This window comes from Puma concolor, chromosome E4, assembly GCF_028749965.1.
Source record: "Puma concolor isolate L17-30 chromosome E4, mPumCon1.1.hap2, whole genome shotgun sequence".
In the NCBI taxonomy this organism is placed as follows: Eukaryota; Metazoa; Chordata; class Mammalia; order Carnivora; family Felidae; genus Puma; species Puma concolor.
Genome location: NC_141683.1, coordinates 46,933,617 through 46,946,774, shown reverse-complemented (window position 1 = coordinate 46,946,774; position 13,158 = coordinate 46,933,617). Strand labels below are relative to the sequence as shown.

The window sequence follows — 13,158 nt, the reverse complement described above, 5'->3', positions numbered from 1 at the left end:
AAGTTTTTACTGCATTGATAGAAGGTTATGAAGAGGAAGCTAACATTAAAAAGAAACCAAAAATTTCTCCTACCTCAAATGAATATTTTCTATAGTTACTATTAATTTAAAAGATACACTCCACAAGGCACAAAATAGTATATATACGGTGATTATAAACATGTAAAAATGCATTAAGTGTATGGACAAAAATTCAAATTAATTTGTAAAAGCGTATGTAGAAGACAATAATGTTAACTGTTTTCTTCTGGATTACCATTATGATTTTCATTTATTTCTACCATATACAAGCTGGAAAGTATTTCAAACAATGTTATTTTAAATGTACAAGATGGAAATTTACTATTAATTCCAATTGTTATCAATGTCAGTACATAAAAGAAGATATAGTTCAAATTAGTTGCAGTAAGAATACTACCTGCTTTCAATTGTTGTTTAGATAAACAAGGTTGATGACATACATCTGTGTTCGGAGATAAGTTTAATAAATCTGCACTCAATTCTTCTTTACTGAGTGACTTCACACCACTTATTAGGCCTTTGTTTCTTAAATTTCTATCATCCCTAAGGTTGGGGTTAGGAGGAAAGAATTTTTTTTATAAGATAAATCACATGGTAACTCAAAACACATGGGATTTAATCAAAGGTTGGAGATTCTCAACATGTATATTAACAAAGGATAACATTTTTTTTTTAAACAGAGAAGATAAAGGAATTAACATACAGTAGAATAGCTTTTGAGAATAATTACTACACATTGAATGTTTCCCTGGTACCAGGCACTGTTGTAAGTACTATATATCCCTATAGATAGCTATATGTCTATAGATAGATATACATATACATATATGTTCGCAACCCATTTAATTCTCACAATAAACCTCTTATGTAGCAGTGGTACTATTTGTATCCCCCTTCCACAGATGAGGATCTGAAGTGCAAAGAGGTTAAGTAATTTGCCCAAAATTGTACCTGGTAAGCGGCAGCCAGATTTGAACACAGGAATATGATCATCCAAAAAGAAATAAACAAAGAGCCATGGTAAAAGAAATAATTTCCACATGGCAGGCAATTACAAATTTACTCAGAGTGAGCATAAGACAAATGGTGAGATTTGCTATTTGCTGAAAAAATAAAGTATGATTAGAGCATAGTGCATGAGAACAGTTTATGTGGCTAAGGCAAGGGCATTAATAAATAGAAAGACATTTAAGGGCTTCAGTGGGTAAGTGACATAATCAGATCTGTGTTTATTAAATTGCTATTCTGGAATCCAACAGACTTCCAGCTTTTGTTAATGGCACAGTAGCTTGGTCAGATTAATCTTTCCACAGCTGAAAATCAGAAGATTTGGACAAAAAAAGAAAAAAAAAAAGCTATCTGAAGGCACTAGGGATCAGAAAAATGAGGGCAGAAGCTGGAGAGAAGTCTATCTTCATCATAGAGGTTCTACAAGGTTCTACCTTTTTGCCCGAGGTCATTCTCTAATTCATCAATGGCTTACAACAGAAGCCTCAGCCACAGTAACTTGAAATGTCAGAGACCATGTTCAGGGCCGGCCAGAGCAGATAGAGAGTTAAGTGAGGAGCTGAAGAAGGGAGGAAACCACAGAGCAAGTGAACCTTAAAATCTGTATATAAATTCTGCCCAGAAAAAAATAACATGCAGCCAAGAGACAAAGCAATCAATAGAACCAGACTTACATATGGCACCGATGTTGAAGCTATCTGATAGGGAATTTTAAATAATTTTGATTTATTTGTTAAATGCTCTAATGGAAAAGGTAAATAGCATGCAAAATCAGACAGGCAATTTCAGGACAGATGAAAATCATGAAAATTAAATGAAAGCAACTAAATGCTAGCAATAACACACATACACACACACACACACACACACACACACACACACACAGTCACAGAAATAAAGAATGCTTTCAACAGGTTCCTCAGTATACTTGACACAGGCAAGGAAAACATTACAAACTTGAAGACAGGTCAAAAGAAATGACCCAAACTGAAATACAAAGAGAGTACAAGTTAAAAAAAAAAAAAAAAATCCAGAAGCTGTGGAACAATATCAAACAGTCTAACATATGTGCCTATATTAGTTATCTATTGCTGTATACAAGTTATCCCAAAACTCAGCAGCTTAAAATAAACATTTATTTTCTCACACAGTTCCTAAGAATCAGAAATCTGGGAACAGCTTGACTGGTCGGTTCTGGTTCAGAGTCTCTTACAAGGTTGTAATATGCTATTGCCTAAGGTTGCAGCCATCTCAAGGTTTAATTGGCACTCATTCACGTGGCTATTGGCAGGCCTTAGTCCATCACTGGCTCTTGGCTGGAGGCTTCAGTTTCTCACCATGTGGGCCTCTTCCACAGGGCTGTTTATGGCATGGCAGCTTGCTTCCACAAAGCAAGTGATTTGAGAGTGGAGAAAGGAAGAGGGTGCCCGAGGAGGAAGTCCCAGTCTTTTATAATCTAATCACAGAAGGAACATGCTATCACTTCTGATGCATGCTGTCTGTCACACAGACAGCCAACCCTGGTACAATGCAGGAGGGGACTATACAAGGGCGTTCATACTAAGAAGCAGGGATCACAGGGGTCACTGGCTACCACAGTATAATTCTATAATATGAGGAGGAAAGAGGGAATGAGCAGAAAAAATATTTGAAGAAATAATGGCTGAGAATTATCTAAAACTGAAGACAGATATGAAACCAGAGATCAAAGCAGCTCAGAAAATATCAAGCAGGATAAATCCTTCTCTACTCAGCCCCCCAACCCACCACACATATACAAACAGAGACATATCTGCTAAAAACTGCTAAAATAAACTGCTAAAAAAGCAAAGGACAAAGAAAAGTCCTTGAAAGCAGAGAGCAAAAAAAAAAAAAACACATTACATATAGAGGAACAAAGATAACATTTACATCGGACTTCTCATCAGAAACCATACAAACTAGAAGAAAATGGAGTCACCTCTTTAAAATACTGGAAGGAAAAAAAAAAAAAGTCAACCCAGAATTGTATATCCAGCAAAAATATCTTTCAAAAATAAATTAAGAGGGGTGCCTGGGTGGCTCAGTCGGTTGACCATCCAACTCTTGATTTCAGTTGGGGTCATGATTTCATGGTTTGTAGGTTCAAGCCCTGTGTTGGGCTCTGAGCTAACAGTGCGGAGCCTGCTTGGGGTTCTCTGTCTCCCTCTCTTTCTGCTCCTTCCCAACTCTCTGTCTTAAAAAATAAACATAAAAAAATAAACAAAAATAAATGAAGAAATAAAGAAATTATGAGATAAACAAAACAAAAAGTTTGGTGCCAGTAGGCATGCATATGTCAAAGAAATTCATTTAGGCAAAAGGAATATGACACCAGACAGAAACCTGAATCTATATAAATAATGAAGAGGCAAAAAATGGAATGCAAGATTAAAATACTCACTTTTTCTCTGCTTTAAGTGGTAAATGATGGAAGCAAAAATAGTAACAAAAATATTATGTGTTTATCATTTCTGTAAAAGTAAATATTACAATGATAGTACAAAAAAAGGGAGAAACTGGAAACTTCCTATTATAAGATCTTTACACGGAACGCGAAGCAATATAATATTTTCTGAAGGTAGATTTTGATCAAGTAAGATATAAACTTTAGATGCTAGGGCAACCATTAAAACGTTTTTTCGAAACGGTATAAATAAATCAATAATGGAGATAAAATGGCACCATAAAAAATACACAACTCAAGAAAAGAAAGAAAAAGAAAAAAGAACAGATGAAACAAATAGAAAATAATTAGCAAAAAGGTAGATTTTGATCTAATTAAAAATGAATGGTATAAACTTATCAAAGAAATTCTCAGAATGGACAAAGAATAAAGTATTGACCATATACTACCCACAAAATACTTACTTTAATATAAAAACACAGATTAAAAGTAAATGGATAGGAAAAGATATACAATATAAATACTAACGAAAACAAAACTGGAATGCTAGTATTAATACTAAACAAAGGAGACTTCAGGAACAGAGAGACATTACACAACAAGAAAGGGTCAATTCTCCAAGAAGACAATCCTAAACAATCCTAAATGTGTATGCATCTTACTACAAAGCTTCATAATACATGAAGCAAAACAAATAAAACAGAAAGGAGAATTAAACAAACCCATAATTATAGTTGGAGATTTCAACACTCCTCTCTCAATAATCACAGAATAATCAATCAGTAAGGTTATAGAAAACCTGAACAATACTACCAACCAACTTGACCTAACTGAAATTTATAGAATACTCCACCCACAAGAGGATACAAATTCTTTTTAAGTGCACATAACACATTCGCCAAGGTAGACCATATTCTTGGCAATAAAACTAACAAATTTAAAAGAACAGAAACCATATAAATTAATGTTCTCAAGCCAAAGTGGAATTAAAGTACAAATTAATAACAAGAAGATTAAAAAATGTGCAAATATTTGGAATTAAACAGCAATCATCTAATTGTCAAAGGTAAGTTCAATTGAATTGAATGAAAAAAATAGAACATCAACATTTGTGGGATACAGCTAAAGCAGTGCTTACAGGGAAATTTATAGGAGTCTCAAATAAATGATCTCAGCTTCCACCTTAAGAAACTAGAAAAAGAGGGGTGCCCAAGTGGTTCAGTTGGTTAAGCATCTAACTTCGGCTCAGGTCATGATCTCATAGTCCTTGAGTTCCAGCTGTGCGTCAGGTTTTGTGCCGACAGCTCAGAGCCTGGAGCCTGCTTCAAATTCTGTGTCTTCCTCTCTCTCTGCCCCTCCCCTGCTCGTGCTCTGTTTCTCTCTCAAAAATAAAATAAAAACATAAAAGAATAAAAAGAAACTAGAAAAAGAGCACAAAGGGGCAGGGCATAAAAGTATTTTCTGGGGTGACAGAAGTTTTCTATCTATCAAGAGGCGATAGAAATGTGTGGGCTACACCAGTGTATCCATTGTGAAGATTGTATAGTTAAGATTTATGCATTCCAAAATGGCACATTTTCCCTCAAAACACAAAAAATCTGTATAAAACCACTCATGGGTTTTATACTCCCTGTCATGGGACAGGGAGTGAATGGAGATATAGATAATAAAAGAATGGAACAATTTTGAAAATTGTAGCTGCATACTTAAGAGTTTACTAACTCTTCTTCACTTTAAGTATTTTGAAATTCTCCATAATGCAACTATTTTTAAAATTAAAAAATTTTAAATACATTACTTTTGAAGAATAAATGAAAGAGAGCAAGTATGGAAGTGCACAGCACAATCAGTCTTAGAGTCAAAAAGGCAGTGGAAAAATAACCTGGTTGACACAGGTTGGCAAGGAAGATAAAGAAAAGATCACACAGGACCCCTTACTTGACTGGATATAAATTATGACAGAGAGGCAAGTATCAAAAATGACTCCTAGGTTTCTGGCTTTAGCAAATGGGTGGAAGATGGCACTTTAAAAATTTTTTAAATGCTTATTTATTTATTTTGAGAGAGAGGGAGACAGAAAATCCCAAGAAGGCTCTGCGCTATCAGCAGAGCAGAGCCTGATGCAGGACTCGAGCCAAAAACCATGAGATCATGACCCGAGCCAAAATCAAGAGTTGGATGCTTAACCAACTGAGGCACTCAGATGCCCTGGTTTTGTTTGTTTTTTAAAGTAGGCTTCACATCCAGTGCGGAGCCCCACGCAGGACCTGAACTCATGACCTTAAGATCAAGACCTGAGCTGAGATCAAGAATCAGATACTTAGCTGACTGAGCCACTCAGAAGCCCCAACGGTGGCACTTTTTATTCAGATGGATAGTAGTTTAGAAGGAGAGACCAAGAGTTCATTTCTAGAGATGGCAGGTCCCACATGTTTACGAGACATCCAAGTAAATACAGCAAATAAGAATGAATATACTAGTCTAGAATTTAGAAGAAAGAAATGGATAGAGATATGAACTAGGTATTGCTGGCCCATACTCAGGGTTGCAAATGTAAAATAATGTACTTAAAATAAGGTATAGTAGAAGGGTTCTCCTAGCTCTATCATTATCAATATTTTCATCATTACCATTATCTATTTAAGTAAAACAAATTTATCCTCACAGTAAGTAGGTGAGACTTACTCAGTAGGCATGATTACAGCCCTTTAAAGGAAAAAATAAAAATGAAAAAACAGGCTCACCTGGAACATGATAGTGCTAGAATTAAAAGTACAGTCTGACTACAAACTTTCGTTTCACTAAGAAATGTTACCTCTGTTAATCCCAAAACACTGACTGCAGAAATAACGGAGAATTGTTAAAGTCTCATCAATTTAAGTTTCATTCTAAGTTGAACTAAAAAAACAATTACATAACAATCATTCCTCAAATTTAGCTTAGCTCATTTCAAAATGATTAACATATTATCTATTTCAACCTTCCACAAACTCCATGATATATTATGCCCTAGATAAAAAATAATTTTAAATATGCTAGACATAAATCTCTAGTATTTCCTCTAATCCTGAAAAGAATAACATCATCTTTGAAGACAGCTAAAATGGGAATTTTTTTTTTTACATTTTAAAGAAATTTTAATTCCATTACAGTTAACATGTAATGTTTTATTACTTTAGATGTAGTGAACAGTGAGGGAACAGTTACATATATTTAAAAAATTTTTTAATATTTATTTTTGAAGGAGAGAGAGAGAGAGAGAGAGAGAGAGAGAGAGAGAGCGCATGAGCAGAGAGGGGCAGAGAGAGAGGGAGACACAGAAGCCAAAGCAGACTCCAGGCTCCAAGCTGTCAGCATGGAGCCTGACATGGGGCTCGAACCCATGAGGCATGAGGTCATGACCTGAACCAAAGTGAGACACTTAACTGACTGAGCCACCCAGGCGCCTCGAAAAATTACATATATGTAAAATGATAACTGACCAAGCCCCCTTACAAGAAAAACCTTAGGTCTATTCATTTCTCTCATCACTGCATTTCATAGTGAATTTAGGCATGATTGAGAAAGAGTAAAAGCTCCATTTTTCAGTGAAAAAAAATTCAGACTAAAACTGCAGTACAAAATTGCCCTTCTCAGTTCCTTCAGAGCCTTTTTTCATACACAGTGAATACAAATTTGTTTAACATTATGTTAGTTTTACCTTAGAAATAAGTTATGAATAGAGGAAAGAAAGGAGGAGAAAGGGGGGAGGAGGAGGAGGAGGAGGAGGAGGAAATTCCTACTGAGATCATTTTATGATTAATATCCCCCCTGTATTTTACATGTGAGGTAACTAACTAAGCAACTTGCCCAGGTCACAAAGCTGGTAAGTGGGAGATCTGGCATTCCAGCCCTCACTCTATTAACAGGCACCAGGGGCATAACTGCAACATAAACTGCCTCTTCCCCACAAATTAATTAATTAATTAACCTTTTTGCCTCATGACCACAAATTTGTCAGAATTTTATTTCTGAACTATTTTATTGGAAGATAAAATTGGCTGCCCCCAGCTTTTACAAAAGGTTTCTGAATGTCTTATAAATAAAACCAAAATGAGACTTTATAAGATTCAAATCTCATTCTTCTATAGCTTACACGTTATGAGGATGTGAAATAAAATTGAGTATGTTTACTAGCAGATTTAGAAAATGATGTATGTTCTTCATCTTTAGCATGGTGGGTACATTATGACTTTTAAAAATTCTTTGGTATGGGGCGCCTGGATGGCTCAGTCGGTTGAGCATCTGACTTCAGCTCAGGTCATGATCTCATGGGTCCTGAGATGAAGCCCCACCTTGGGTTCTGTGCTCACAGCGTGGAGCCTGCTTGGGATTCTCTCTCTCTCTCTGCCCCTCTCCTGCTCATGCTCTCTCCCTCTCAAAAATAAACATTTTTTTTAAGATTAAAAAATTAAAAAAGAGTAAAATGACCATGAAACTCACGTGCACAGAATAACAACAGAAGAAGGGAATAATTCCTGGTACTGAAGACAGCATTTTAATACTCGATCATCATTGTTCTCATCACTCAGCCCATCTGCAAATTTAGCAAAAGCAACAGTCAATAAGCACACCAAAAATCTAAGCAGCCCAGGCCATATTTACAAATCAAAAACATCTAAAAGAAATAAAACTTCTTAAATAAAAAGAGAAAAATACAACACGGCAAAACAATGCCTTAAAAATTCTGGATCTAGAATTCAGGTAGCATATAATCGCATATTTAGTAAAGTATGTAGTTTACTACTAAAATGGAATAGGATATGCCTATTAATACATGCAAAGGAAAGAAAAGTGGTCAGTGAGTTAAATGCCATACTAGAAACCTAAAGAAAGATATGAATTCCAGTCTCTCAGTTCAGTCACGTAGAGATAAGTAAGTTAGATGATTACATCATTCTTGAAATTATCTCCACTTAACAAAAAGGTCTGTAAAATAATAAACAACTGTTCTACCAGCAATGGAACCATTTTCATGTGTCTGCTTTTCCTTAATCTCTAAGCAATTAACATTCAGAGATATATAGGAAAAGGTAATACGGGCCCCAGGCAGAAAACACAAAAAGTAATTTCTAACAAGCGTCAGTGGCTGACAGAGTGTCTGCTGGCATTCTGCAAGCCCTAAAGCATGATGTAAAAGTCTGGGTTTTGAGAAAATAATGTAATGTGTAGAAACAGGACCAAAGACAGTGTTCTTCCTAGGTCCTTATACTGCCTGCCTCAAAACTCCCTATGGTGCTTCTTAAGATTTCAGGGTCACATCCTTTGGCGCCTAGACACAAACACCAATTAAACCCCTTGGCAAGTCTCTTACACACTAAAATTCAATGCATAGTAGACAATGAGCTCCAACTTTGTTCCCAGACTATACCCTTTTTACCTAACCTCAATGTTTAGCCTACATTACTTACTCTTCTAAACGTTCAAATTAGAAAACTCATTCATTCAAGTAATACATTTTATATAAGGCTGAATTTGTACCCAGGCCCCTGTACTAAGTAACTGGATATACAAACTCCTGAGGAGTTGACAATCTCATAGTGAAATCTAGACCGAACTGAAATGATTGCAGAGCATAAGCCTGAGGGAGATGTGATTCAGTCCTTTTATCAGAGAACCAGTGAGCCAGCAGACATATATTACAGCAGCCTATTTTCCTTCTTCTAGTCCAGAGTAAATACCACAATAAGGCAAAATGGGCAGCAAAAAACAAAAAGAAAAACAAAACAAAACAAAAAACATTAGTTAGCTTGCAACAACCGAATTCAGAAGATGAAAGGAGGTTAAAGGTTACAGTATACTGCTCTAAAGGCATCAAAGTTCAAGATTATCTGTTCCCTCACTTTTTCTAGAATATGTGGGGCTTGAAAACACACCTAAAATTACAAGAATAGTCATGAAATATTTATTCAACAAATATTTTTGAGCACCTGCTCAGGTGCTGTTCAAAACTGAACAAAATGAAAACTCTGGAAACAGACCAATGTGGGTTTGAATCCCTGCTTTCCCACTTACTAGGTATGTAATCTTGGGCAAACCGCTTACTCAGGAGAATGTAATAAAATTAATATGAAGCAGTTGGCCCAATAAATGGCAATAACAAGTGCTTTTTAAGTAATATAAACTTATTACCTAAAATGCAGCTTAAATGGCACAACAGCAATGACCTCTACTCTTAATATCAAAAACCCCACAAAATTATGTATAAATTATGGTTAATATAATTTTTAATATTTAATAGAATTTAAGCTTCTCAACAGCAGGCTTTGTCTATGTCATTCACTGATGCAGCCCCAGAACAGTGTCTGTACAGATATTTGGCAAATAAATGAATCAACAAAAAGATCATAAAAGAAAATATAAAAGTGATGGAAAAATGTCAGGTGTGGGAGTGGCAGATTATTTTGCCCTTATTATAAAAATAAGGATTATAGAAGATCTGGAAAATACAGAAAATATGAAGAATTAAAAATAACTCATAATTCCATCAGCTAAAATATATCCAATATTCATCATCTGTAAGTATACATAATAATCTATATAAATCTAACAAATTTGGGATGATACTTTTTATTCTTTTAAATTCTATCTTGTTATTAACATTTTTGAAATATAGTAATATTCTCTCACATAGCTATAGTATTGTATGTAACTTCTCTAATTGTTAGGCAGTAAGGTTGTTTCAATTTTTTTGCTGTATAAATAATGTTGTCATGAATATTATATAAATCACTGTAAGCATCTGATTATCTGTTTACAATACATTTCTAGAAAGAGAATTTTATCTTTAGGCTTCTCGATAACACTGATAAATTGCTCTCCTGAAAAGTTACTAATTCATATTCCCAAAGCACTGAAGCACTGATTAAAATGCAAAAGAATAGCTTTCTAAACTTAGAAGCAATAAAAAGAAATAAGGAAAGAAAAAGTGAAAGATATAAATTAAAAATGTCTATACATAAGATATTAACAACATTAAAAATGGCAAACAGGAAAATATTTGCAGTGAACAAGGAGCAGACTAGTTGTACTTCTTCTTTTGTGAATTATCTATTATTCTTTGTCCATTTTGGAAAAAGGGATTTTTTGTTTTGTTTTGGTCAAGCTGTATAAGCTTTCCATTTAACAAGGACACAAGAGAATTACGCCTATTCTAGGCCATAAACCATCAAGTACTTTAATATATGAACTCAACAAATCTTCACATTTTTTGAGCTGGAGGTTATTTTTCCCTACTTCATTTCCTTAGTTTCCTCAACTTTAACTTTCTCCAGGTCAGGTTAATCAGATTTCAAATCCTATTCTCTTCTCACCATACTGAACACTATATAAAATAAACACAATTTTGAAAAGGGTTCAAAAATGCATTGTTATCACACTCAATGATTATATAAAAGGAATATAATACATACAAATTAGCAATTATTAGAGTTGGTTGCAAACGTGCTTAACATTTGTAAAGTGTAATAAAAGATCAACTTGTTCTTGCCTTTTTCCAAACAAGCACTTTAATTTTACTCAATAATCCTGAATTTTTTTATAAGAATATTAGTTCATCATTAGAATATAAAATGTAATTTTACTATGATAAAAAAGCCTAAAGATATTTCTAATGGATATCATAAAATCATTATCAACAGAATAAACTTATTAAGTACACTGTACTTTATACAAAGAATGTTTTTAATGATCAGTCTGAAGGAAACAGTGATACGGAGAAACACATTAAGTTCTTTATGTGACATAAATACCTGACATAGATAATTACACAAATAACCTAATTTTATATCTACAACCTTATAACTAAAAGTAATTTCAGCAGTTTAATAAAACTAAGATAGAATAATACCATTCAAATATTAAAGGGAAATAGGGATTTCAAGGAAGACACCCAGAAATTTAAACAACACAGAAGTTTGAGACCACTACTATAATTTATCCTCCTTAATCATCAAAAACAGCACAGAGTGAATAAGTTAAATTATCAAAAAGCACATGAAAATGGAAAAGTCAAAAGAATCATTCTAAGCATCTATAAATAACAAATGTGGCCAAAATATCTATTCAAAGTGAACTCTAAAATAATTTTCAAAGCAAATCTGTTGAAGAAATAGATATGCTATATAGGATAAGTTCTTAACCTCTCTAGGTCTCAATTTCCTCATCTCTAAAATGGGGCTAATAAGAGTATCTTCTACAAGTACTACATGGTTTGAATGATATCAGCTGTTAAAGCACCTGGAAAAGGGCCTGGAGAATAATGGCCATATAAATGTTGTCTATTATTATCATCCTTATCCATGCTGTTATATAACAAAATATAATTTATATCAACAAACCAAAAAATTTTAAATAAAAGATTAAGAGTAAAAAAAGTTCCCATCTCTTTTTAAGGTTTGGGCTTTCACTGACATGATGGTTTGGATGAGGGGTTATGTTTGTTAATCGTGTGGTTGTTTAAAAATAGAAGTATTGTCGGTTAGCAACACATACCACAGTATTTATGGGTAAAAATGATACGATATGATAAATCTGAGATCTGCTTCAAATTCCTGCAGCAGTTCTTGCAAAATGCTGATAATTACTGAAAATGAGTGATAGGTACATAGGGATTCATATGTTATTCTACCTCTGCATTTGAAATTTTTCATAATGAAAAGTTCAAAAAAAAGACCATCTAAGATGTTTGGTTTAATATGAATGTTCAAACATTTTGGTCTTAACTCTAATAAGTGATATGTGTGGTTTCCCTTTGAAAGCTCTTAAACATACCACATGAAGCTCAAAATACACAAAGATTGTATATGGAATATATACTAAGAGCTAATAAACATTTGTAAATGGAATGAATGAGTGAATGAATGGGGGAGACCCTTTCTCTCCAAAGATTGGACTAACAACTCTTAACAGGGCTAATACCATAATTAGATTCATCATAGGATGAATTCTTTCATATCTTATGGTGTATGTGAATATAGCAGAAAACATATCCACGATAATTTTTTTTAAATTTTTTTTTAACATTTATTTATTTTTGAGACAGAGAGAGACAGAGCATGAACGGGGGAGGGGCAGAGAGAGGGAGACACAGAATCGGAAGCAGGCTCCAGGCTCTGAGCCATCAGCCCAGAGCCTGACGCGGGGCTCGAACTCACGGACCGCGAGATCGTGACCTGAGCCGAAGTCGGACGCTCAACCGACTGAGCCACCCAGGCGCCCCTACCCACGATATTTAAAATAGAGTGAATGTACATAATATATACATAATTATGAATTAAGAAGAAACAAAGTTTTAAAGAATGAAATAAATTCTCTAAATATATGTATAAACTCTGCAGAGACAACAGTGTTGTTTTACACACAGATTTTTTCCACAAAGTTATATATAAAAAACATAAAGAATATACTTAGGTCCTAAGACTAGAGTGATTTAAAAATGACTTAAAAAAAATTTTGGGACCTTTATTATACAAACACCCCCTTATTACCGATTCTGACAAACCAGAGGAAAACAATGCCTCTCCCTGCATCATACTAACTGCATACAGTGACAGATTTGAAACCTAGGTCACTTACTGGCTTCATCACTCAACAATGATATTCACACACACACAAAAAGATCCAAAGTATTGTAATAGAGAAAACTATACATACAGAATTGTACA

The 13,158-nt window shown here is 34.3% G+C and overlaps 1 protein-coding gene across 6 annotated transcripts in view; it reads right to left on the bottom strand.

The window, feature by feature from the left end:
* SWT1 (SWT1 RNA endoribonuclease homolog) overlaps nucleotides 1-13,158 on the bottom strand; it is a 106,473-nt gene that overhangs the window by 65,288 nt on the left and 28,027 nt on the right. For all 6 annotated transcript variants that reach the window (XR_015246212.1, XR_015246213.1, XM_086694143.1 and 3 more), the window contains 2 exons: nucleotides 7,937-8,030; nucleotides 419-564 (listed from right to left, as the gene is read on the bottom strand). Coding sequence is in view for 4 of the 6 variants with exons in the window: in XM_086694143.1 (XP_086550269.1) it covers nucleotides 419-564; nucleotides 7,937-8,030 (240 nt within the window). In the remaining 2 variants the exon portion in view is untranslated. The remainder of the gene's footprint in view (nucleotides 1-418; nucleotides 565-7,936; nucleotides 8,031-13,158) is intronic.